This window comes from Ceratotherium simum, chromosome 13, assembly GCF_057802395.1.
Source record: "Ceratotherium simum simum isolate JZ-2026a chromosome 13, ASM5780239v1, whole genome shotgun sequence".
NCBI lineage: Eukaryota > Metazoa > Chordata > Mammalia > Perissodactyla > Rhinocerotidae > Ceratotherium > Ceratotherium simum.
Window position 1 is genome coordinate 24,405,117 of NC_141912.1, and position 25,951 is coordinate 24,431,067.

The 25,951-nt window shown below is 41.6% G+C and overlaps 4 protein-coding genes across 5 annotated transcripts; 2 read left to right on the top strand and 2 right to left on the bottom strand.

Moving 5' to 3' along the window:
• Positions 1 to 767: 767 nt before the first annotated feature.
• LOC101398694 (histone H4) lies at positions 768 to 8,141 on the top strand. Of its 2 annotated transcripts, none has more exons than XR_015554007.1 (2): positions 768 to 1,925; positions 7,802 to 8,141. XR_015554007.1 is itself a non-coding variant. In XM_014788703.2 (2 exons), exon 1 carries the CDS (start codon positions 809 to 811, stop codon positions 1,118 to 1,120), a length of 312 nt encoding a protein of 103 aa, XP_014644189.2. In that variant the 5' UTR covers positions 768 to 808; the 3' UTR covers positions 1,121 to 1,140; positions 7,802 to 8,141. The 2 variants fall into 2 exon arrangements, 1 of the variants encoding a protein (XP_014644189.2); XM_014788703.2 differs by having other exon boundaries at positions 768 to 1,140.
• Positions 8,142 to 14,528: 6,387 nt separating this feature from the next.
• Positions 14,529 to 14,923, bottom strand: LOC101407346 (histone H4). The gene has a single exon (XM_004432035.3). The coding sequence runs from the start codon at positions 14,895 to 14,897 to the stop codon at positions 14,586 to 14,588; it is 312 nt and encodes a 103-aa protein (XP_004432092.3). The 5' UTR covers positions 14,898 to 14,923; the 3' UTR covers positions 14,529 to 14,585.
• Positions 14,924 to 18,393: 3,470 nt separating this feature from the next.
• Positions 18,394 to 18,895, bottom strand: LOC147915396 (histone H3.1). The gene has a single exon (XM_087438124.1). It carries the CDS (start codon positions 18,864 to 18,866, stop codon positions 18,456 to 18,458), a length of 411 nt encoding a protein of 136 aa, XP_087294250.1. The 5' UTR covers positions 18,867 to 18,895; the 3' UTR covers positions 18,394 to 18,455.
• A 979-nt stretch (positions 18,896 to 19,874) lies between these two features.
• Positions 19,875 to 20,323, top strand: LOC101406553 (histone H2B type 1-C/E/F/G/I). The gene has a single exon (XM_004432032.3). The coding sequence runs from the start codon at positions 19,892 to 19,894 to the stop codon at positions 20,270 to 20,272; it is 381 nt and encodes a 126-aa protein (XP_004432089.1). The 5' UTR covers positions 19,875 to 19,891; the 3' UTR covers positions 20,273 to 20,323.
• The last annotated feature ends 5,628 nt before the right edge of the window (positions 20,324 to 25,951 follow it).

The following is a 25,951-nucleotide window of genomic DNA, read 5'->3' on the forward strand; positions in this document are numbered from 1 at the left end:
GAGTTTGTTGGTGTTATTTTTGTTAATTCTGTTAATTCGCAAACTTCTATTCACCATGATGTGCCTTCTATTCTTTACTGGCATAGATCAGTGGTAGATGGCAAGGTCATAAGACTCCAGAATCAGGCCTCAGTTCTAACCCCAACAATACCACTTATGAAAACAAAATTAGGTCTCCAAGCCTGGGATTCTTCATCCTTACGATGCAAATAATGCTTTATAAATTTGGGAGCAAAAAGAAGAAATCCAATTAATATTGGCTGCCCTTCCTGGAGCTCCTTCTTTATTAGGAATGCTGAAAATGATTTAAATGTATATGTCCTGCCAAAAGGGAACGTTCCATGACCAACCAAATTTAATAATGTAAATATTGCAGGAGATGTAAGAGTTAATGCTTTTATATTTAGAAGAATATTTACATTCTACAATTAATTTTATTCTGGTATCTCTCCGTTTTGTAGACAAGTGTAGCATCACTGCCTCCTTTTTATAAATGATAAAAGTGGTTAGGAGACTTGCACAATATCTATTGTTTGAGACAACCCACAGGAACAGGACTAGAGAGCACAAAAACCAAAGACTCCGGACCTCTGCAAGGGAACAGGAACGAGTCAGATACTGAATTGCATTTCCCCGCCCCCTTCCCTTGCTAGGCAATAGTAGACGCCCAGTAAGTTAGGGAAGGGGCGGGGGGTAGAGGTCTCGTTCCCGCCCCCGCGGGTTCAGTTTCCTAAAAGGTCCGCAGCGTTGATATATAAAGTGCTGCAGCAAACAGGTTCTGGAGGGCGGTAAGCACTTGCTCGTGATCATGTCTGGTCGAGGTAAAGGTGGAAAGGGACTGGGCAAAGGAGGTGCTAAGCGTCACCGCAAGGTGTTGCGCGACAATATCCAGGGCATTACCAAGCCTGCTATCCGGCGCTTAGCTCGGCGTGGTGGTGTCAAACGTATCTCTGGGTTGATTTACGAGGAAACTCGCGGGGTGCTGAAGGTGTTCCTGGAGAACGTGATCCGGGACGCCGTCACTTACACCGAGCACGCCAAGCGCAAGACGGTCACCGCCATGGACGTGGTCTACGCGCTCAAGCGCCAGGGCCGCACCCTGTATGGCTTCGGCGGCTAAAGCCTCACCGCAGTTATCAGGTCGGTAGCTTCAGCTCGCTCATAAAAGGTCCTTCTCAGGGCCACCCACTTGGTCACACGAAGGGCTGTTAACTAGAGTGCAAAGGTTAACATTAAAGCTTTTTGTTAGTGTTTTGTTGCAATTCTAATTTAAGACTTGGGTTTTCTTCTCTTAAATCTGGTAGTTTGCTTCTTAAGGTATTATGTAGTTAGCAGTCATCTTCTAAAAATGGCGTCTATCAAATGTACTCTAAGAAAGCAAAGAGACTGAAAGTGTTATGCGGTTGGAAACTGCTGGGTGGGTTAGCCAGCTGGAGCATACTGCATTTGGAGAACGGCAGCAATTTCCAAATTTAGATGTTAATAATATCATTCTACTCCAGGAGCATTTGGAATTAATTTCCCCAAAATGTTCTGCCCCAGTACCTAGTGTCCTATACAGGCCAGGTGGGGCTTTTAACTCGTCCCTCCTACAGGAAATATGGATAGCTGTGGATATATGGAGCCATGGCTAGTAAACTTAGTCAAATATGAGGACTTATTGGGACTCTAATGTAACTTTAAAAGCTCATGGATTGTCTTACCGCTTTATTTCTAAGATTTTGGGAATTCAACTTAAATGTTTCTTCTTGTGTTCTGTCAACCTATGGCTTTCCACTGTGACTGTCTGCGTTCTTATCTCTCCATTTTTCCACCAGGCAGAAGAGGTGGCTTTCAGGCCATCCTATACTCACTCTGCCACCTGTGTTCTGAATTGTCTTTTGGATTTATCTTAAACCTAGAGTGAAGACACCCCCGTTTACCGGGTTAGTTTCAGTTTATACCTGTTTTAGAATAATTATTAATGGAGCTACCTTCCACTATCAGTAGCTTGATTGGACAATAAATTAGTTGGTCATCCTAATCGAACCACAGTGATATCCCAGTTTAAAATCTTAAAATTCTTTCTACTGTCTCCTTCCCATCTACATATAAACACACTTTACTGTCTCTCAATCCATACCCCTGTCAATTACTAAATCCATCCCATTTTATCAAATCTTCAAGACCAAGTAATCTGGACTCACTATCTCCAAGTCTCAGTCACTCTTCATAATTATGACTTCTGCACCAGTTACTCACAAAAAGTACCCTTGCCATGGTCACCAGTGACCTAATTGCCCAATCCAAAATCACACTTAAGAATTTAATCTCTGCTACATCTGACCCTGTTTATTACTCCTACCTTCAAAATATCACAAGGTTTTGTGGTACCTTTCTTCCTGACACAGATACAATATTCTCCATGATTCTTCTCAATTTGCTTTTTTGGGTCCTATTCTTCTGTTTGTAATTCTTCCCAATGAATTATTTCTTACACTTTCTTCTCATAACTTCATAGATCTTCGTTAAGCCAGTTCTTTAGAGTGTACCATAAATAGTAAGACATCATCCACGCACCCAGAAAAGAACAGAATATCAGCTGAAAGGTAGCAGAACACGCCACCCAAAAATATTCCACTTTGGCATAAGGATTATTTTGAGCTAAAGGTAATTGAAAAACAGCAGATGCAAGAATGGGGCTCTGACTTCTCTTTTTCTGTCTTTTTTTTTTTTGTGAGGAAGATCAGCCTTGAGCTAACATCCTGCTGAAGCCTGTTTTTTTTGCTGAGGAAGGCCGGCTCTGAGCTAACATCTATTGCCAATCCTCCTCCTTCCCCGCCCCCCCAAGCCCCAGTAGATAGTTGTGTGTCATAGTTGCACATCCTTCTAGTTGCTGTATGTGGGACGCGGCCTCAGCATGGCTGGAGAAGCAGTGCATCGGTGCGCGCCCGGGATCCGAACCCTGGGCTGCCAGTAGCGGAGCGTGCACGCTTAACCGCTAAGCCATGGGGCCGGCCCCTCTTTTTCTTTCTGAAAGCAGATAGTTATCCCATGTAAAAGAGATATAAATCCCTTTTCTATACTAGGAATAAAGGAACATTCTTACCACCAGACATGAGGAGTCAAGGCTGAGAGAAATCTGTACAAACAGACCTCGTTAAAATAAGTTACTTTCCTTTAGTCTTGCCATATATTTTAATTATTTCACAATTACTACTCGTTGTTCATCCTAGTGTATATGCACTTGGGCCTAACCACTTTGTTGGTCTTCCTGTTCCTGTGAAGACTCCTATGTAAAACTATTAAATATAATTTGTATGCTTTTCTCCTATTAATCTGTTTCGTGTCAACTTAATTCTTAGGCCTAGCCAGAGACTCTGAAACGGTAGAGTAAAATTTTGCCTCTCTTACACAGCCTTGCAATCCTATTATCAATTCCCTAGAGTGACCACAGATTCCTGACAGTTCTCTACCTTCATTCTTCCCACCCTACAATCACTCCATCCCACTGCAATCAGAGATCTGAGTGACTTGCAAATTTCATCATCCCATCTAGGCAAAAATAAAATAAAAAACCTTCAGTGGTTCTCCTAATATCTGCAGAATAAAACCCCAATTCCTGTGCTTTTCTGACATCTGCCCACCTGCAAAAGCTCATCTCCAAGCCCCTCTCCCCAGCCGCCACTGATTTCCACAGCTGAATGTACTGAACAACTTGTCATACTGGGAAGGTTCTTGTCAACAGTATCTTTTTTTTTTTTTTTTTTTTTTGTGAGGAGATCAGCCCTGTGCTAACATCCGCCAATCCTCCTCTTTTTTTGCTGAGGAAGACGGCCCTGGGCTAACATCTGTGCCCATCTTCCTCCACTTTATATGGGACGCCGCCACAGCATGGCTTGCCAAGCAGTGCGTCGGTGCGCGCCCGGGATCCGAACCAGCGAACCCCGGGCCGCCGCAGCGGAGCGCGCGCACTTAACCGCTTGCGCCACCGGGCCGGCCCCTCAACAGTATCTTTTATATACACTGTTTCTTTGTCCACAAATAGCCTTCAGATCTTTTGGAGATTTCATCCGGTAGGGGAGGAAAGAAAAAAATTGTTTTCCTCCACTCTTAAGTTCTTTGGCTGGGCCCTGTAAATTAGACAAACAAAAGAGAGACTAACAAGACGAAAACAAACAGAAGTTTAGTGTGCACATCACACATACACATGGGAGCACTCAGTGATGAGTAAAGGGGTGGTTAGAATTTAGGGTCTATATACCTAATTTGGTAGGGGAAACGGAACGAGGGAAGGAAAAGCAAGTGACTTCTTGGAAAGATAAATAGGCCCTTAAGAGAATAGATGAGAGAGATGATAGTTTGTGATAGTGTCTGTGTGGGGGTGATGCCAACATCTCATTTCCAAGAAGAGACTAGGGTTGCTCCTGAGGATGGGATTTACGATAAGTGAGTTCTTTTGAGAGGCTCTGACTTTAGGCAAATAAGGATTTCAGGAACTCAGATGCTTCAGCACAAGATAATTCTCATGCCTTTATGTAAGTATTTACATAAAGCAGCATATTTTGGAGTAGCATATCCTGATCCCCTTCACTCCTTTAAGAGTTTCCTTCAGGAGAACTTTACCTGATTCTTCCAGGCAAAATCAGTACCTAAGATTTCCTGACACTTCACAAAGAGTTGTTGGTGATGATTAAGGCTTGTTTTCCTCTCTAGATGTCTTAAAGCCTTGGACAATATCTTCATTTTGGTATCCTCAGGGCATAGAAAAATTACATAGCATATATTATTCACTTAGTCAATATTTGTGCGATGGCTAAATGAATCAATGAAATGAATAAGCAATCAGGGCCTCTAATAAACTTTTATACAAATTGTCCCCCTTTAACAGTAATATCTGTTCCCCCAGAATTGTCTTCTCTTACCATTTTCCTTTACACAAATATCAGATTTGTGGCTGCCAATCCACTATTGCAGACTTTTGAAAATGCAGAGTGTGAATCCTTAACTGATAATGAAAACAATTTGATGCGTCCCAACCAGCATATAAAAAGTAAATGTCTCATATTTTCTATTCTTTTTTTTTCTAATTTTTATTTACTTATTTTTCTCCCCCAAAGCCCCAGTAGATAGTTGTATGTCATAGTTGCACATCCTTCTAGTTGCTGTATTTGGGACGCGGCCTCAGCATGGCCAGAGAAGCGGTGCGTAGGTGCTTGCCCAGGATCCGAACCCGGGCCTCGAGCAGCGGAGTGCACGCACTTAACTGCTAAGCCACGGGGCCGGCCCTCATATTTTCTATTCTTACAGGCAGATCTAAAATGGCCTCTTTAAAAGAAGATATTTTACTCAAAATTTTCTCATAAAATAACACTTTCATAAGCTGATATATAATCAAAGTGAGCCAGATTTCTATCACTATGTAATGGAAAGCCATTGTTGCTATAGAATTCCTAAACTTCATTTTACTGGCGTGAGTTATAAAAGAAAGAACATAAAAGACAAGTTAGTACCATTTTTTCTTCCATATTTGGTTTCTTAAATGTGATGCCAAAAAGATTGTTTCCTTAGTTCTGTAACTAGGATTAGCCTTCTCCACAATGTAAAATTTCTAAAAACTGTGCGGTATTATTGTTTTAGCATTTTCATTTATACAGGATGAAAAATAGTTATTGTAACAGATCTTTTATGGAAAAGATTTAATCATCCAAATTAATTTACTTTGAATAAAAATGGTAATGTTTAATAAAGTGTTATTGGCTGCGCTTCAGAATCCAAGACTAAAATTTGGGTATATCTATATCCATTGATGTGGACTAAAAAAAAAAAAAAGAATGGAATATAATATATAGAAACTATGAAGGTACCAGCTCATGTAATAAGTAAAAATATTGTGTCATAAAATTTTAGTATCAAGTATATGTGTTTTTGCTTTGTTTTGTTTTTACTGAGAAAATTAGAGGACAAGTTTGAAAAATACTGGTCCATTTATTTCCTTTATAAACTTGTGCAATTCCAGGTTGGAACTTGGCTTTATTTACCTAGGCTTCAGAACAACTCTTAGCCTCCATCAAAGCTAGAATGCAGATATGTGGCCTAGGCTTCACCAATCAGTCAACATCTTTAAAAGACTCTTCTCCAAACATAGATGACAAGAGAGCAGAGACTCTGCTTGGAGCTTCCATGTCTGCTAGGGTAGATGTCAAGCATCCAGCTTTGGTAGTGGCAGCAGCCAGGGTTTTCAACTGGCTCAGCAAGGGTGGTTGGAACACAGCAGCACAAGGCCAATTCTGCATTATGGTTTTGGGGTTTGTCCTAGACGTGTCTTCATGCGTGTTTCTCAGCCCTCCCAAGAATGCTATTATCTATCTCTTTATTTTTTATTTTATTTTTTTTAAACGTTACAATACATATGCTTTATTTTTTTTTTAATTTTATTTATTTATTTTTTCCCCCAAAGCCCCGGTAGATGGTTATATGTCATAGCTGCACATCCTTCTAGTTGCTGTATGTGGGATGCAGCCTCAGCATGGCCGGACAAGCAGTGTGTTGGTGCGCGCCGGGGATCTGAACGTGGGCCGCCAGCTGCAGAGCGCGTGCACTTAACCGCTAAACCACGGGGCCGGCCCTATCTATCCCTTTAAACATCACCTTTAATGTATGATCAACCAGAGTCAGCCTTTCTTGTTTACAATTAAGAACTTTGAATACAAAAAATGGTTTTAAGTACTTTCTGGTAGAGTTTTGTGTATTTCAGGTATTTGTAGTTGTTTCACAAAGGTGATGTGTAGCGGAGGTAAAAGTAACAGGAAAAAAGCAAACAAATTTTATTTTACATGTACATGGGAGTCTTCACAAGAAAATGAAGACCCAAAAGGTGGCTAGGCCTAAGTGCTTATATACTAGGTTGAACGAAGAGTGGTAATTGTGGAAAAGTAACTAAAATATATGGGAAGACTAAAGGAAGATAAGGCTTATTTTAAAAAGGTCTATTTGTACAGATTTCTCTCAGTCTTGACTCCCCAGTTCTGTTGATAAGAATGTTTCTTCCTCCTGCTATAGGGAGGGCTCCTTTCACATGAGCATCAAAGTGGCATATTTAGGGGTGGCACGCCTTATTATAGTCATGGGAGACAAAATAGTACACCTGCCACCTCACAGATGTCCACATTCTAATTCCCAGAACCTGTGAATATCTTACCTTAGATGTTAAAAGGGACTTTGTAGGTGAGATTAAATTCAAGATTTGGAGATTAGGAGATGATTCTGGATTATCCGAGTGGGATGAATGCAATCATAAGGGTCCTTATAAAAGGGCGGCATAAGAGTCAGAGTCAGAGAAGAGATGTGACAATGGAAGCAGAGATTGAAGTGATGTACTTTAAAGATGGGGGAAGAGGCTATGAGCCAAGAAATGTGGGCAGCCTCCAGAAGCTGAATAAGGAAAGAAAACGAATTCTCCCCTAGAACCTTCAGAAAGAAAGGAAACTCTAACAATACACTGATTTGGCTTGTTAGACGCATTTTGGACATATGACCTCCAGAAGTGTAAGATGATAAATTTCTGTTTTTTTAAGGAACTAAGTTTGTGTTACTTTGTTGCAGCAGCCATACAAAATTAATACAATATTAATATACCCTAATTAGACTAGCCTTAATCTTCCTTTGTCTTATTGTGAAAATTTGACTGTGATTTTACCTGAGAACTTAACCTAAGTTTTCTATGGTGAAACCTAGTTCCCAGAGTAAAAAGCATAATTATTTTATCTTTAAGATGCCTAGTTTGGATTCTTAATCAAATCAATACTTAATCTCCTTCTAGGTGACAAGCAGTGAGATGGAGGACGCTACAGTCAGATATTAAAGAACATTGAGCCTCAGACCGTCCCCAACCACGATTTGTCGACTTTACGATGGTGCAAAAGCAATAAGCATTCAGTAGAAACCGTATTTAAAATTTTGATCTTTTCCCAGGCTAGCAATATGCCCTTATGATACTATCTCGTGATGCTGGGCAGTGGCTTGGAACTGCAGCTCCCAGTCAGCCACGAGATCATGAGAGTAAACAACTGATACACTTACAATCATTCTGTACCCATTCTGTTCTTCACTTTCAGTGCAGTATTCAATAAATGAGATATTCAACACTTTATTATAAAACAGACTTTGTGTTAGATGATTTTGCTTAACTGTAAGCTAATGTAAGCGTTCTGAGCAGGTTTAGGATAGGCTAGGCTAAGCTGTGATGTTCGGTAGGTTAGGTGTACTAATGTGTTTTCTTTTTCTTTCTTTTTTTTTTTTTTGTGAGGAAGATCAGCCCTGAGCTAACATCCGTGCTAATCCTCCTCTTTTTTTTTGCTGAGGAACACCGGCTCTGAGCTAACATCTATTGCCAATCCTCCTCCTTTTTTTCTTCCCCCAAAGCCCCAGTAGATAGTTGTCTGTCATAGTTGCACATCCTTCTATTTGCTGTATGTGGGAAGCGGCCTCAGTGTGGCTGGAGAAGCGGTGCGTCGGTGCGTGCCCGGGATCTGAACCCATGCCTCCAGTAGCGGAGCGCACGCACTTAACCGCTAAGCCACGGGACCGGCCCTACTAATGTATTTTCAACTTACAATATTTTCAATTTATGGTGGGTTTATCTGGATGTAACCCCATGGTAAGTTGAAGAAGATCTGTATAATGGGTAAAATAATACCTTGATAAAGGTCCAGACAACGTAGTGAAATATAGTAGAGAACCCAGAAACCAACCTTCACACATGGGGGCACTTATTATGGGATAAAGATGGCATGACAGACCTGCAAGGAAAACATGATGTCTTCCATAAATGGTACTTGGACAGTTGGACGGCCACAAGGAAAAACAAATGAAATTAAAGCCTACACCAAGAGGATTAAAGATTGAAATGTGAAAGGCAAAACATAAAGCTTTCAAAAAATCATACAACTAAATATATCATCATGATCTTGGATTAGAGAAGAAATTTTTAGAAACAAGACATTAAAAAGAAATAAAAAACATAAAGTAAAAGAATGGTAAATGTGACTATATTAAAATCAAGAAGTACAGTTTATATAAGCCACTATATAAAGAACAAAAGTACAAGCCACAAAACTGAAAAAGACGTAAATATAAAACTGGCAAAGTGCTAGGAACCAGAATATATAAATCAATATTGATTGAAATCAATAACAAAAAGGGAAAAATGATTTAGAAATTGGACAGAAGACTTTACCAGGAACTTTATAGATGAGAAAAACCAAATGATCAAAAAATATGTTAAAACATCCTCAACATCTTAGTAATCAAGTAAATGCAAATTTAAAACCCAATGGGATACTCTTATATACCCAGCAGTGTGGCAAAAATTAAGAACTCTTGACGAGAGCAAGTATTGTTGAAGATATGGAAGAACAGGCTGTCCCAGGCACTCCTGGCTGGTGGGAGCATAAATTTATACAATTATTTCAGAAAACAGTTGGCATTTACCTAAAATGATCATTGGTACACCATAACCCAGGATCCGTGGTCATATGTCAAAAGACATGTCAGACAATGTTGGTAGCAGGATTATTTGAAATGGCCAAAAGCTGAAAGAATGTCTACCACCAGTAGATTGGATAAATTGTGGTATATTCATTAAGCAGAATATTATTCAGCAATGCGTATGTGAAGCAGAAGAGAAAGTCACAAAAGAATATTCAGTGTGCCTCAACTTATATGAAGTTTAATAACAGACAATATTAAACAATATATCACTGAGGAATGCACGCACAGAACGTAGGGTTGTAAAGAAAGGCAAGAGAATCCTTATCACAAAAACAAGAAAATACTCATGTCTATGAAGAGAAAGGGGATGGAAAACTGAAAGCCATACAGGAAGCTTCTAAGATAGCGAGGAAGTGGCAACCTCTGATTTCCTAACCAGAAAGGTGGCTGATGGGTATCCACTCTATCACCATTGTTAGCATATATTCTGTGTGCCTGTTTTATACACATTATTACTGTGTATTTCACACTTGGAAAATGTAATAACAGAAAACCATATAGGAATATTTCCAAAATCATGTTATAAAATGTGAGATAATTTAGCAATGTGACTTGAACACTGTCTAAAAGTGCTAAGTAACGCTGAGACAAAGCATCTATGTAGCCACAAGCCCTGTCTGGATCTCTGAGCTTTAGAGGGTATTAAGAGTGAAGGACTGGGCCGGCCCTGTGGCTTAGCAGTTAAGTGCAAGCGCTCCGATACTGGCGGCCCGGGTTCGGCTCCCGGGCGCGCACCGACGCACCGCTTCTCCGGCCATACTGAGGCTGCGTCCCACATACAGCAAGTGGAAGGATGTGCAACTATGACATACAACTATCCACTGGGGCTTTGGGGAGAAAAAGGAGGAGGACTGGCAACAGATGTTAGCTCATAGCTGGTCTTCCCCAGCAAAAAGAGGAGGATTGGCATGGATGTTAGCTCAGGGCTGATCTTCCTCACAGAAAAAAAAAAAAAAAGAGTGAAGGATAGCATAACATGCCACCCTAAAAAAGGACTCTAGGTGTTCAGGACATGCCACCTCAAAATATGCTGCTTTGGTATATGGATTATTTTGAACTATAAGCACTTGAAAAACAGCAAAGGCAGGGAGATGCTTTCTGTGAACTCTCCATATTTGCCTAAAGACAGAGCCTCCAAAAGGAACCCAATTGTCATAAACCCTTTCCCTGGGAGTTCCATCAACCAGAGAGGATTGACTCTTATCACAGGAGAGGAGACTAACGGTCGACGCCATATCCAGATAAACCTTGTCACAAACTATCCTACCTCCCATCTACTCTAAGGGCCCATTCATCTTTTCTAAAAATCATCTCTCCCCTAAGAGGCCTACATCCTTCCCTCCCCTTCCCTATTAAGATGATGTTTAAGCCTCAATTCTAAGCCACTTCAAAGAGTTACTAATTTTTCCCTAGATATCTCCCACGCATACATGAGGTATACATGTTAATAAACTGTTTATCTTTTTCTTGTTAATCTATCTTTTATTACAGGGATCTCAGCTAAGAACTCAGAAGGGTAGAGAGAAAATGATTTTGACTTCTCTATGAGAGGCATTCAATAAACATGTATAGCTGCTAGTATTCATAACTGAATGTGTGTGCCTACAGAGAGACCAACTCATATACATTAGAAAGAAAGGGGCACACCTGGCTCTTCTGTCCTGGTGAAGCAGTGTTGTGCTTAGTCATGCACTTCCTTCTTTACCCTGTAATACATGGGAACTGCTGTGAGGCTTGTGCCTGTCATGTTTGTATTTATACCCAGTGCCTAGCTCCCAGTAGGTGCTCAAGAAATATTTGTTCAATAAATGAAGAAATAAATAAACGTTGACCCTTAAACTGTGTATCAACATGAAGACAGAGGTTACTAGAAGACTCGTGAGGCTTATTTTAAAAGGAGATGAAAAGAACCTTTCAATGGGTATCCAGCATTTTGGGGAGAAAAGAGTGCAATGAGTCTAAGGATTCGTTGGCTCTCCAAGGGAAATAATCCCACAGTGAAACTAGGTTTCTCCCTCCACTTTCCCATGCCTCACCCCCACCCCCACCCCCTGCATCACCTTAATCTGAGGCAGATTCCACTCTTGCCTGCCCTTCTGCAATACCCTCCACACTGCTCTGCATTTACGTCCACTCCAACCTCCACTAAAGTACTGAGGTCGCTTCTCCAGGGTGAATCTTTTGACACGTGAAAAGTAAACCGGATTATGTTCCTCCTCTGTGTGAATAAAATCCAAAATCCTGATCAGCATCTGCAAGATCCTGTAAGCAGTAGACCCTGGCTACCTTTCTTAGTTAGTTCCTGGTAGGATCTCAATTTGCTCAGTCAGCAACTCTTGCTCCCTTTTCTTCAGCTACACTGACTGCCCTTTTGTTTCTGGAACACACAAAGCTGTCCTCACCTTGAGAGTTCCTCTTTCAGTTCCTCTAGCCTGGAGCACCCTTAGTTTGGCTCCCTCTCAAACTTCAGATCTTAAATACAATGCCAGCTCCTCCAAGAGGCCTTTCCTGGCTGTCCTTTCTAAAGTAACAGCCCACTCCCCCGTTACTGGCTATGACATCACCCAGTTTATTTCTTTCTCAGCCATGTTCACCATCTGAAATTACCATCTCTATGCAACCTTGTATTTTCTGTCTCCTGTCATGAGAACATAAGCTCCCTGTGAGCAGGCCTCTTCTAGTTTGTCACTATAACACCAGTACCTAGCACAGTACCCGACACACAGTGGGTGCTCAGGACATCTGTGTGTGATGAATAAAAGTAGAGGAAATATCCCTAGAGGAGACCCTATTCCTTTTCCTCTTAATATCTCCTACCTACATGGTTGTGATCAGATTACGACCAAGTATCTGACCAAGAATATCAGTGTAGCATATATAGCAGTTAAGAGGAAAACCATTAGCTGTGGAGAAATGTAAGTTTTAAATCCTTACTATTAGTCTGATTCAACCACAATCTGTAAACAAATGGATGGTTACCAATTAAGCAGACATTTAGTAAAAAAAGAACACAGCATTCTCTCAGAAAACTCAACTTTCAGTCCTAAGCGACTAGGTGACCTCAGACAAGTCACTTAATCTCTCTCTACGGCTCTTGTACAGGTCTCTGAAGTCCTCAGCTCCTTAAGTTCACAATTCCAGATATAACGTTCATTTTAGTTTAAACACACTAGGATTCTTATTTATTAATTATCTGGAGTGCAGTTTAAATTGAATCCATTCCCTCAAGAGCCTGAGTACTCGTAGAGGAAGTAAAACAAAAGAGATTCTGAGGTTGAAAAGTCTAGCATTGACTCTGGGCCTGATAGTGCCACCCTGAGGGGCAGTCAGCTAGTGAGGCTCTTCCTGGAATAAAATGCTGGTGTGTGTCTCTCGCACCCTCTCCCATCTTCTCTGTGGTCAGAAGATAAGTTGTAACTTTTTTATGGAGCTATATGTCCTGCTGCTTCCAACCCCTCTCTGCAGGCAGGCAGATCTTTACACTCACCTGTCCAGACGACCTCTCATAATGATACAGATCAGTTTTCAACACATTTTGTCACCTGTTTAATTTTTCCCAAATTATTATTTTAAAAAATATTCAAACTACAAAGATAAAAGATGCATTGGTCAATCATCCTTATAATCACCACCTAGATTCAATAACTGAGCAGAATTTACCACTTGTTGTGTATATGTCTACATGTATATACATTTATTTGAAAGGAAATTTTTTGGTCCAATTTTTTGAACCATTTGAAAGTAAATCGCAGACATCATGAGACTTTACCCCTAAATATCTCAATGTCTAACTCATAAGACCAAGGGAATTCTCCACATAATCTCAACATTATCAAACCTAAAAAAAAATAAATTCATAAAATGATCTACTGTCCAGTCCACATTCGAGTTTCCTCAATTGTCTCCAAAATGCCCTTTATAGCTTTATTTTTAGAGCCAGGATTCAATTAACACCTTGTGTTTAGTTGTTATACTGCTTGAGTCTCTTTTAATCTTTAACAATCCCAACTTTTTTTTGTGACAATGACTTTTTGAAGAAACAAACTGTCCCACATTCTGGATTCTGATTTTCCTTCTTATGAAGAAAATAAGTGTTTAACTAGCTCCTTTATCCCTTATGCTCTCTGTAATCAGCAGGCTGAGGCGCCATGAGATTCCAGTTACACCATAGTCAAAGGTGATGTTCTATACAATCTGCAAGGGGAGGCACATTAATTTGACATTGATCAATTATAACGGTGCTAAATTGAATCACTTAGCTAACGTGGGGGGGCCATCGCTCTACTGTACATACATTTTTCCATTTGCAAATAGCCGTGTGTGTGGATGCTGGGCACGTGAATATACTGTTGCCCAACTTTTTTCCTAAAGATTTTAACATTCATTGATAACCTTTGACTGAATCAATTATTTCATTGGTGGTGCAGAATGATTTCCTAATGTTTTGATCATCTCATCAAAAATAGGTTTAACACACGAGAAAATTCGCGTGCAACAAATGCGTTCAGAATGGCATACGGTAATGTTCATGCTAGTTACTGTTTATTCTATCGTTATCTAATAGATTTGATTAAGCAGTATGAAATACGGATGGGATACCCCACACTACCACCACCCCCAAAACAAATTTAAAAAATAAACTTAAACATAACTGGAAAACTTTCATCCTATATTACCTTACTATTACTAAGAATATTTAGTATAGATGCCTTGAAAAGGCAATACAACTATTAAAATCTGATGCCGAGACATCCCATAAAATTTCTAATCCAAAAACTATTGATTTTTCACTTACCAGCTTGGTTGCAATATTTAACCAGTACGCTCCTATTGGTCTTGAAAGTGTTACCTTAGAAAACAGCCAACACAAACGCCTATAGCAGTGTAAAAATCGTTTTAGCGACTTCACTTAACTATATATGGACAGCATTTTGCGCGACCAAGCCACCCCCAGAGCAGCACCCAATAGCAAGTGTGAGCCCTTTCGTAGAAAATGTAGGTGGCCCTGAAAAGGGCCTTTAGCGCTGCTATTGGAAACAGCTTGCAGTTTAAGCTTAGCCGCCGAAGCCGTAGAGGGTGCGGCCCTGGCGCTTGAGCGCGTAGACCACGTCCATGGCGGTGACCGTCTTGCGCTTGGCGTGCTCGGTGTAGGTGACGGCGTCCCGGATCACGTTCTCCAGGAAGACCTTGAGCACCCCGCGGGTCTCCTCGTAGATGAGGCCGGAGATGCGCTTGACGCCGCCGCGCCGGGCCAGGCGCCGGATGGCGGGCTTGGTGATGCCCTGGATGTTGTCGCGCAGAACTTTGCGGTGGCGCTTGGCGCCTCCTTTACCCAGACCCTTTCCGCCTTTGCCACGGCCAGACATAGTGAATACAAGCGAGTACTACAGTCAGAACAATTAAACGGAACTTCCCTGCAGCGTTTTATGTAACAATTGTGCGGACCTTTTTGAAAACTGAAAGACCGGAAAAGGCGGGAAACCTCCCTGAGTCCCCGCCCCTTGCTGCTAAGGCCTAAAGTAAACACCGGATAGGGAGATTTACTGCTATTTAGAAAATAAGAAACTCTAAACAGAAGTGTCAAACATGTACACAAAAGAAATTACCTCGTTTGTGTATGTGTATGTGTGTTTAAAGACTTATCCATCCCGTATATATTCTTGGATCATTTGCCACACTAGAAATGAAACAAGCCCAAATCCCAAGAAACAAAGGAATTCCTAAAAATAGTATTGCCAAGCAACCCAATAGTAAATTTGTAAATTGAGATAACAAATATCAAAATTTGAAACTCAATTTACTTTTGAGGTACTTTTGAGGTAGAGGCAGCAATATCTACAAAATTATGTACCAACATAAATGAACCAAACCTCGGACCAATGGATATGTCACCACTAGAACAGCCAGAAGAAAACAAATAATTGCTGTTTATATGAAAAAAGTCACATCAATTTGTTAAGCCATGGAATCCCAAGCATACAAAGTAGCAACTGCTATAGAACTGTGACAGCTTTTTTTTACCTTATTTTGAAATAGAGTCCCTTGAACCTGGTTTCCCCTAATGGTGGCATCCCATATAACTATATTATAATATCAAAACCAGGCAATTGACTTTTGCAAAATACTGTTAACTACAGGCCTTATTCGGTTCTCACCAGTTTTTCCATGCACTCCTCTGCATGTCTGTGTGTATGTGTGTGAGGATACCCCTGTGCAATTTTGTCCCATTATAGATTTATGTAACCACCACCACAATGCCAATACAAACTTGTCCATCATCACTAAGGAACTCCTTATGTTACCCCTTTGTACTGTTGAGGCTCAGAGTAGGCTGCCCCAAAATATCCCACAATGGCATACTGATTATTTTGAATTACAGTTACTTGAGAAGCAGCAGATGCAAAAAGGGCACTTTGACCCTCTCTGTTCCCTGAAAGCAGGAAGTAAATCTCCCATGTGAAAGGTGCCCTTGCTGTACCAGGAGGTGGAGGCATCCTTATGGCCAGAGATAGGGAATTCAGGGCAAAGTCTGTATAAACAAACCTCTTTACTAATTGAGCACTAATTAGGAAAGTGTTTAATTAGTAAACAAACCTTGTTACTTCTTTACTAATTAAGCCTAAATTTCTTTGTCTTGTCAATTCCTCACAAATTTATTATTCCTTTCTCTAAAATGTATAACACCTGCTTGCTTTGGTCATTTTTTTCAGGTCCCATTTCTATAAGACCTCCATACACACAAATTCAACTTGTTTTTTCCTCCTGTTAACCTGTCTTGGATCAATTTAACTATTAGACCAGCCAAAAGAATGCAGAAGGGTGGGTGGGGGGCAATTTCCCCTGGCCCAACAATAGTCACATCCACCCACCTCATCCCTGTCTTGGGGCAATCTGTTCTCCATCTGTAGTTTTGTCATTTTGAGAATGTTATATAAATGGAATAATACAATGTGTAACCTTTTGAGATTGGCTTTTTTTCACTAAGCATTACGCCTTTGGGATCCATCCAGGCCGTTGAATATATAAGTAGCCTCCCTTTTTATTTTGAGTGAGATTCAATTGTATGGATATACGAGAATTTGTTCAACCAATCGTCAGTTGAAAGACATTGACTTTTTCACTTTAGATCTATTACAAATAAAGCTGTTACAAACTTCCACGTAGAGGGTTTTGGTTTTGTTTCTCCCCCAACCCCATCCTCCAGTCTTGGTGTATTTTGTTTCGTATTTACTGCATTCCACCTTAAAAGTACATTTTTTTTAAGACGGAGAAATGCTGCTATAATGACTGGGAGCCTATCAACCCTGTCAATGGCCACATAGAAATCACACTGTGTTCCTATTATCGCTTGCAAGTTTGCTTCAAGGCTCAAAAACATTGCCCTGAGCTGTTCCAGTTATTTCTGCAATCTGACTTCTGTAGTTGAAGATTTACTCCAGCATGAGTCTGCAGTGTTTGTTGAGTAAACTGCTGGCATCCAGGTTCTGTGGTTCCTGCCACAGGGCTCGTGTTTTCATTTATGTGCAAAGCTAATTACTTAGTCCCTGAAGAGCCTCCAGTGTTTGTTTACTAATCCACCCCAGGCTAGGAGTAAACCCTGGGATAAGGCTGGAAGCTCCCATTGCTAATGTTTGTGAAACCTAACTGAATCCACAAACCCTGCATTGCTCTAGGGTTTGTCATAGGATTCTACATTTGTTGGAGGAAAGTTGAGAGCTGTTGTCTCATTGGCTCTTGGGGATTTCCAGCAAATAGGGGATTATTCAACATTATCTATGCGAGGTCCCAGTTCTGCCTTTGTGACTATATCATATTTCTCATGCAGGATGCAGACACATTCCACACAGTGAGTTTTCAGTTACTTGCTCAAACAAGCTCTGAATGCCGGATGTGCTGCATTTACTTAGCTACTACCTCAGGCCCCATATTTGGTGCAGTAGTGCTCTGCCCAGCTGTGTCACTGACAGCACTGCCACCCACTCTGCTGGTGGTGATGCTGGAAGTTGAACTGGAAAGCCTGTGGAACCCATGTTTTGGGTAACATCTCTACTTTGTGTGCAGAAAAGTTGACTAACTTCACTTTAGGATATATTATTGCTCAGTAGAGAAGCAAATGGATTACCACCAAACTACTCTGATACAGCACTCAGCTTGGGTTCTTGAACATCAGTGTTTGTACATGCCCAATAAAGCATCATATCCCCCTAGAATGCTTCCCAGGTTGCTCAAGGTTACATCCTTTTCTTTTCCTGCAAGATTGGATTCCCTACAAATTCTAGCGTTTATCAATTATATAAGGATTAATATAATTTCTGGTGTATTAGTCACTGCATTTGGGGGTTGACCCTAGCTTGTCAGGCTTTGACAGCCTGCTAATTTCCCATATCGATGGCCATCAGTTCGGCATTGGACATAAATTACAGCCGCATGACTTTTTCCGAGTTGAAATATACTCAAACCCAAGCTTTCAAATTATGGAAGCCCTCTACAAGGACACCCACATCGAGGGTGTCCAGGAAAAGAAACTTGCCACAGGTTAACCAAGGCCGCTTTCTAAGAACCGAAAGTTTTCACTACACTTGTTTGTAGCGTCACCGAGAAAGGAGAATGAGGCAAGAAATGCCACAACAGGCCTCAGCCAAAGAAGTGAGTAGACAATGCTTAAGCCAAGAGGGCACGCCTTGCCCAACGGGGAAAGGGTCTCAACGCTTGGCCTGTTCTCCGATAGAGGCCCGAGTACGGAGCTGAGCAGTCTACCAGCGCCACTCCTCCGCAGCCGGAGCGACAGCTGCCGCCAACTGCTCCTCCACCACTGTTTTGGAGATAGATTGCATACACCCGTGTACAGCTTTTCAGATTGAAATTGTAGGTGGCTCTGAAAAGAGCCTTTGGGTTTTAAATCCTCATTCGTTTGTAATTAACACTTAGGCCCTCTCTCCGCGGATGCGGCGCGCGAGCTGGATGTCCTTGGGCATGATGGTGACACGCTTGGCGTGGATGGCGCACAGGTTGGTGTCCTCGAAGAGCCCCACCAGGTAGGCCTCGCATGCCTCCTGCAGCGCCATCACGGCCGAACTCTGGAAGCGCAGGTCGGTCTTGAAGTCCTGCGCGATCTCGCGCACCAGACGCTGGAAGGGCAGCTTGCGGATCAGCAGCTCGGTGGACTTCTGGTAGCGGCGGATCTCGCGCAGCGCCACCGTGCCGGGCCGGTAGCGATGGGGCTTCTTCACGCCGCCGGTGGCCGGCGCACTCTTACGGGCCGCCTTGGTGGCCAGCTGTTTGCGCGGGGCCTTCCCACCGGTGGACTTACGAGCAGTTTGCTTAGTACGAGCCATGACAAGGGGTTGCAAACAGAGTTCAGAAATGGAAGCGCACCAGTTCCCGCTCTTATTTATAAAGGCAAACTCCTCCTGATTGGTCCAAATCTTCAAATTCCGCGCCGTGAATTAAGTAACTCGATAGGTCTTGTGATTGGCTACCAGGTCTCACCCTAGGTAAACCTTGACTTAATGGAATGTGCTCTATCTCTTCACTTATACCTTTCCGCCCTTTATTGACCTTGTGTGTTATGTTTTACATGTTCCTTGGTTTTGTTTTAATCCCCTTGTTTGTGATTATGTTTGGGAAGAGGCGAAAATGAACGTTCCACAGTTCCTGAGCTGTTTCAAAAACTCCACGTTTGAAGGTAATTGATTCAGTTCAGTTTTATTCTTTTATTAAAGCTTCTGACTTTGAAGAAATGTTTATTTTAGCAGTGCAGGCACCCTAAACCATAATTCCGTACCCTCCTACAAATACTGGCATCGCTTCGAGACACGCTCTCCCTAGGGAACACAATAATTGCACCGCTGTTGAAATGTGACGATCCTTTGATTCTTGAAAAAGAATGTTGCCAACTTTGATCAGAACAAACTGCAAATGTCAATGGCATAATTTTCAAGATATTTAAATAGCTAATTTCTATTTCTCCTTCCTAGAACTAATAACTGGGTAACTGCAATTTGGCAGGAAACGTCATAAGTTTATATCAGGCTTTTGTCTCTTTAGTTCCTACTCTAGGGAGAGACAAGGTTCATAAATAGATACTGTTGGTAAGACTTAACTTTTTGCATTGCTTTGAAAACGAAAACTACTTTTTCTGAGGAAGGAGAAAGGAATCTAGCATTGGTCCCACACAACCAGCCAATCAAAACGTATATTTGAATTCACCTTATTTGCATAAAACGTTTCTACTGGTTGATTTGACCCAATCAAGGATTGAGACAGATTAAGCATCTATTTGCATAGAAGCTCTACAAAAATAGGCCAGCTCTGCTCTCAGCATTGTTTCTGCTGAGTTTCAGAGTGACAACTGTTCATTATGCCTGAGCCAGCTAAATCTGCTCCTGCGCCGAAAAAGGGCTCCAAGAAGGCGGTGACCAAGGCGCAGAAGAAGGATGGCAAGAAGCGCAAGCGCAGCCGCAAGGAGAGCTACTCCGTGTACGTGTACAAGGTGCTGAAGCAGGTCCACCCCGACACCGGCATCTCGTCCAAGGCCATGGGCATCATGAACTCGTTCGTCAACGACATCTTCGAGCGCATCGCGGGCGAGGCGTCGCGCCTGGCGCATTACAACAAGCGCTCGACCATCACGTCCAGGGAGATCCAGACGGCCGTGCGCCTGCTGCTGCCCGGGGAGCTGGCCAAGCACGCCGTGTCCGAGGGCACCAAGGCCGTCACCAAGTACACCAGCTCCAAGTGAATATGTTTATAGCCGCCATCAAACCCAAAGGCTCTTTTCAGAGCCACTCACTCTTTTATGTAAAGGGCCGTAATACTAAATGCTGTGAAGGTTTGTAGGAGAGACTTGCGTGGCTGAAAATTGTATATATGACTCATCGTGTTACTCTCATCTTTGCTATTTCGGCATTCTATTTATCTTGCTGGAGCAGATTACTTTGGAAAGCACAGAGGAGTAAGTGGGCCTGTTTGAAAAACCGAGAAAGCACTTTTAGCTGCTGAAATGTTGGGTAAGAATTAGGAAGATGATTAACTTTGCAGCACTTTCCCCAGGATCTAGAGCTGGCAAATTTCAGATGTCGGGACAGCTTGAGTATATATTGAGCATCATTTATAAACAAGCTGTTCTAGAAAGCAATAGTGTGGTTTTTGTTTTTAAGTGAGTCATTGAGTGGAAGACAACAGTATACTGTATCCCTGATAGTGTGACAAATTAGTTTCGCAGTAAATGGAAAACATTGGGAGGGAGACAAACAAAAGAGTGCCTATGGAAGAAAAACTTTTAGTGGTTTTGCAAGTAATTGAGGCATTTTAGACTTGAAGCACACGATCAGGTAGGATTTATAAGAGAAAGGGGAGAGAAGAAGCCTTAAACATCCTGGAAACAAGGCCTCATTGTATTTTGGGGTAATGTCCTTTGCTGGCAGCCAGCAAGGCAGCCAGGCTGTGGCAGTCTTCCGTTGAAGAGACTGATAAGAATCATCAACAAAATGCAAATTCAGCTAGAGATTTTCAAGATATCTTGAGATTAACAAGCATACATTGACAGGCTGCCTGTAATGTTGCACTCTAATTCTCTCCTAACAGGCATTTCTCTGTTGGATCTTGGAGTTGGGGCAGGGTTGGTGCAGAGTATTCTAAGATCATAGATCTTAATGTGCCTAAAATTCCTCCCTAAATGAAGTGTTGAGAGGGAAGACTAGGACTCTCAGTTTATTTATTCGTTTATTGAGAGTCTATTGAGTTTCAGAAAGTGACAGGCACTAGGTAAAGAGCAGCAATCAGGACAGAAACAATCGTTGTCCTCATAGGGCTCTAGTGTAAAATGGATATTTAAACAGTAATCAAACTAACAGAAGGGGGAAGCATCAACCTAAAGGTCATTTTTACATTGCCAAACGCGGAATTGACTTAACCTTAAATTTACAAGTTCCCTGGAGGCAATTCTGGAAGGAATGTGAAGTAAGAGAGATGACAAGGGTAGAAAAGACAGCAAGAGAGAGAGAGGAATCACAAACATGTGCAGAGTTCCAGTTTGTATTTATGGACAATAACATAAACTCTACAGCATATTTATACTTTGATCTGACCATGTTTCATTGTTGGTTCACAAGGATTTTGTAGATGTCCTAGTGCTGTGCCTTACTAAAATGTAGGACCTTACTAAAACATAGAAAGGATTACTTTACAGTCATGTCACTTAATGATGGGAATACTTTCTGAGAAATGCGTCGTTAGGCGATTTCTTCGTTGTGCAAACATCATAGAGTGTACTTACACAAACTTAGATGGTATAGCCTACTACACACCTAGGCTTTATGGTGTACCCTATTGCTCCTAGGCTACAAACCTGTACAGCATGTTACTGTACTGAATACTGTAGGCAATTGTAACACAATGGTAGGTATTTGTGTATCTGAACATAAAAATACCATTTAAAAGATAAAAAATGGTACACTTGTATAGGGCATTTACCATGAATGGAGCTTGCAGGACTGGAAGTTGCTCTGGGTGAGTCAGTGAGTGAGTGGTGAGTGAATGTGAAGGCCTAGGACATGACTGTACACTGTGTAGACTTTATAAACACTGCACACTTAGGCTACACTAAATTTATAAAAATGATTTTTCTTTCTTCAATAATAAATTAACCTTAGCTTACTGTTACTTTTTTACTTTATAAACTTTTTATTTTTTTAAGTTTTTGATTCTTTCATAATAACACTTAGCTTAAAACACACTGTACAGCGGTACAAAAATATTTTCTTTCTTTATATCTTTATTCTATATGCTTTTTTCTATTTTTAATTTTTTTTTTTTTTACTTTTTGAAATTTTTTTGTTAAAAACTAAGACACAAACACATCCATAAGTGTAGGCCTACACAGGGTCAGGCTCATCAATGTGGCTGTCTTCCACCTCCACATCTTGTTCCACTGAAAGGCATTCAGGGGCGATAACAAGCATGGAGCTGTCATCTCCTAGGAGAAACATACCTTCTGGAATACCTCCTGAAGGGCCTGCCTGAGGCTCTTCTTAAGGATGTGTCACTCTTTTCAGAAATATGTCCATGGTGGTTTTCTTGGTTTGTTTCTTTTTTTCATCACAGATTTGCTTGTAAGCAGATGATGCACCACGAACATTCCTCTCTGTTAATGAAAACCTTTTGGTGTTTAGGTCCATGCTTTCAAACTTTTTAAGGAGCTTGTAGAGGTCTGCAAAAGCTTCTGCTAAACTCTTCACTGTGAATTATCTTGGAGGTTCTTTTTTTAGTTCTCCTGCAGTTTCCTTTTCTCTTGCCTCTTCTTCAGATCTCCGTTCCTGTTCCAATCCCAACAGCTCCTCATTAGTCAATTCCTCAGGAATCACCTCTAGGAGCTCCTCAATGTCATCCTCATCTATATCTACGGTAAAGTTGTTTGCCATCTCAACCACAGCCTTGTTGATTTTTGCAACCTGTTTATCCTTTTAATCTTTTAAAGTCATGGATGAACCTCTTGAGCGTTTTCTTCCAGATGCCATTCATACTCCTTGGTCACATCACTCCAAGCCCAACGGAGGTTCTTGGGGTTGTAATCCTTCCAGAATTGCATCAGTGTCTTCCTTAGTTGCAGGAATAGCCTGGGCTAGGGTCCTCCTCAGGTAGTAGGCCTTAAAAGCTGTTTTTTTTTTTTTTTTGTGAGGAGGACTAGCCCTGAGTTAACATCCGATGCCAATCCTCCCCTTTTTTCTTGAGGAAGACTGGCCCTGGGCTAACATCCGTGCCCATCCTCCTCTACTTTATATGGGAGGCCGCCACAGCATGCCCTAGCAAGCAGTGTGTCGGTGCGCGCCCGGGATGCGAACCTGCGAACTCCGGGACCCCGCAGTGGAGCTCACGCACTTAACTGCTGTGCCACCAGGCTGGCCCCCATTAAAAGCTGTTTAACTCCTTGGTCCATTGGTGGGATCAAAGAGGTGTTGTTTGGAGGGAGAAATACAGCTTTGATATCGGGACGAAGATCACTAATAACAAGAGGGTTCCCGGAGCATTATCGATAATAAGCAAAAACAGTACTTCTCAATTTTGCTGGCATAGCAATTCAGGAGGGCATCTTAGAAGAGGAGCTGAGTCATCCATGACTTCTTATTGTTCCTGTAGTACACTGGCAGTGTGTGCTTATTGATATGCTCGACCGCCCTGGGGTTCTCCCTGTGCCTGATCACAAAGGGTTTCAACTTGTAGCCTGCAACATTGCTGGTAAGCAAGACTGTTATCCTGTCCTTAAAACCCCTGAAACCTGACACTGACTTGGCCTCCTTATAAATGAAAGTCCTTGCAGGCATACGTTTCCAGAATAGGGAGGTTTCACCCATATTGAATATGTGCTCTGGCAAGTAATTTTCCTCCACAGTCAGCTTATCTAGTTTCCAAAAATTCTTCAGCTGCCTTAACATCAGCACTGGCAGACTCACCTCTCACTTTCACATTATGTAATAAATAACAGTTCTTGAATTGTTTAAACCACCCAGAGCTGGTGGTAAATTCAACATCGTAGTCAGGTCCAGCCTTTTCTTTCAACATAGCAAACAAACTTTTTGCTTTGATTGTGATCGTCGTGGTGCTGAGAGGGATATGCTTCTGTGTCTGGTCATTAGAAGTTTCTTCATATCTGATATAGGTTCTTGTCGAATTTTTGTTAGTCTCCCTTCCTTCCATGAAGCAGATCCTTTAACAGCTTCCATCACTTTGTTCTTGTTCTTCAAGATCATAGTTATGGTGGAATGGGACATGCCTGACTGGCGAGTAATAACCACCACTGATTTTCCACCTGTGTAATCCTTAATCACTTTTAATTTTATTTCCAGGTAAATCACTTGACATGGATTCTTACTGGCAACATTAGCAGTGGATTTTTTACACTTAGGGGCCACAATGAGCAAAACAACATGAGATTAAATCAAGCATGAGAGAAAATGATGCAGTCGAGACGCGTCAAAGACGAGATGTATGAGGCTGCTGCTGGAGTAAACTGTTAAAATGTTTTACAGTAAATTTTTTCTGTAAGTAAAAAGAGTACACTCTAAAATGACGATAAAAAGTATAGTATAGTAAATGCACAAACCAGTAGCATAGTCATTGATTATCATTATCAAGTAATACGCACTGTTCTTAATTGTATGTGTTATACTTTCATATGACTGGCAGCGCAGTAGGTTTGTTTACACCAGCATCACCACAAACACATGAGTAATGCATTGCACTACGATGTTATGATGGCTATGATGTCACTAGGCAGTAGGAATTTTTCAGCTCCATTATAATCTTTTGGGACCACCATCGTATATGCAGAGCATCTTTGACTGAAACATTGTTATGCAGCATACAACTGTAATAGCAAATCTCGTCCATTATTCTTCTCAAAAAAATTTTTCATGTTTTTTTTTTTTTATGTGCACCTGTGTTAGTGTTAGATACCCCTGGAAGTGACAGACAACCTAAAATAGTCACTGGTTAAATGAAATAAAAGTCAATTCCTCTCTAATGTAAAGGTATGTAGCTCAGGGCTGGCATGGGAGCTCCACTCTCCTTAGGGAACTCATCTCCTTCTATGTGTAATGTGTGTTTGCTCTATTATTTGAGAATAGTCTCATATATATTCTACTATTGAATACTACTGTGGAGGACCAACCCCCAAAATTGGAATGATGAAACTCTTAAGTGTTAAGTAGCTAATTCATAAGAAACTTATAAGAAGTGTTACGTAGGTAAGCAAGGAGTTTGTGAGATGTAGACAAAATTCAAAAGCTGTATTTACTGTAAATCATAAGTTAGTGGCTTGTGAGACATGGAGAAAGTAAGTAGAGCTTGTGTGTGCTACCCAGAGATAGGAAAAGATGAAAGACCCAAGAAGAGCCAAGTTTTTGTGTGTGTGAGGAGATCAGCCCTGAGCTAACATCTGCCAATCCTCCTCTTTTTGCTGAGGAAGACTGGCCCTGGGCTAACATCCATACCCATCTGTCTCCACTTTATATGGGACACCGCCACAGCATGTCTTGACAAGCAATGCGTCGGTGCACGCCCGGGATCTGAACCAGCCAACCCCTGGCCGCCGCAGCAGGGCCCGCGCACTTAACCGCTTGCGCCACGGAGCTGGCCCCAAGAAGAGCCAAATATTTATAAGGTACTCAATATTTATGAGGTCTTAAATTGACCACCCATTGTTGACTCCCATTTTGGCCCCATTTGCCCTCTACAGACAACATGCACATAAAAGACACGGCTGCTCAGGATGTCACTGGCTACCCATTTGGAAAGCTGTGTTCTTGGCCCTGCGTGTCTTCCATAGAGCAAGCATGTGTTGGCTCCAAATAACTTCCATCTGCTGGGCCCCTTTGCAATCATCAACTCTGGTTCTCACAACCACCCTCTCAGCAGAGAATTT

Excerpts from the sequence above, each read along its gene's own strand:
- LOC101398694 (XM_014788703.2), top strand. The coding sequence starts at position 809 with ATGTCTGGTCGAGGTAAAGGTGGAAAGGGACTGGGCAAAGGAGGTGCT.
- LOC101407346 (XM_004432035.3), bottom strand. The coding sequence starts at position 14,897 with ATGTCTGGCCGTGGCAAAGGCGGAAAGGGTCTGGGTAAAGGAGGCGCC.
- LOC147915396 (XM_087438124.1), bottom strand. The coding sequence starts at position 18,866 with ATGGCTCGTACTAAGCAAACTGCTCGTAAGTCCACCGGTGGGAAGGCC.
- LOC101406553 (XM_004432032.3), top strand. The coding sequence starts at position 19,892 with ATGCCTGAGCCAGCTAAATCTGCTCCTGCGCCGAAAAAGGGCTCCAAG.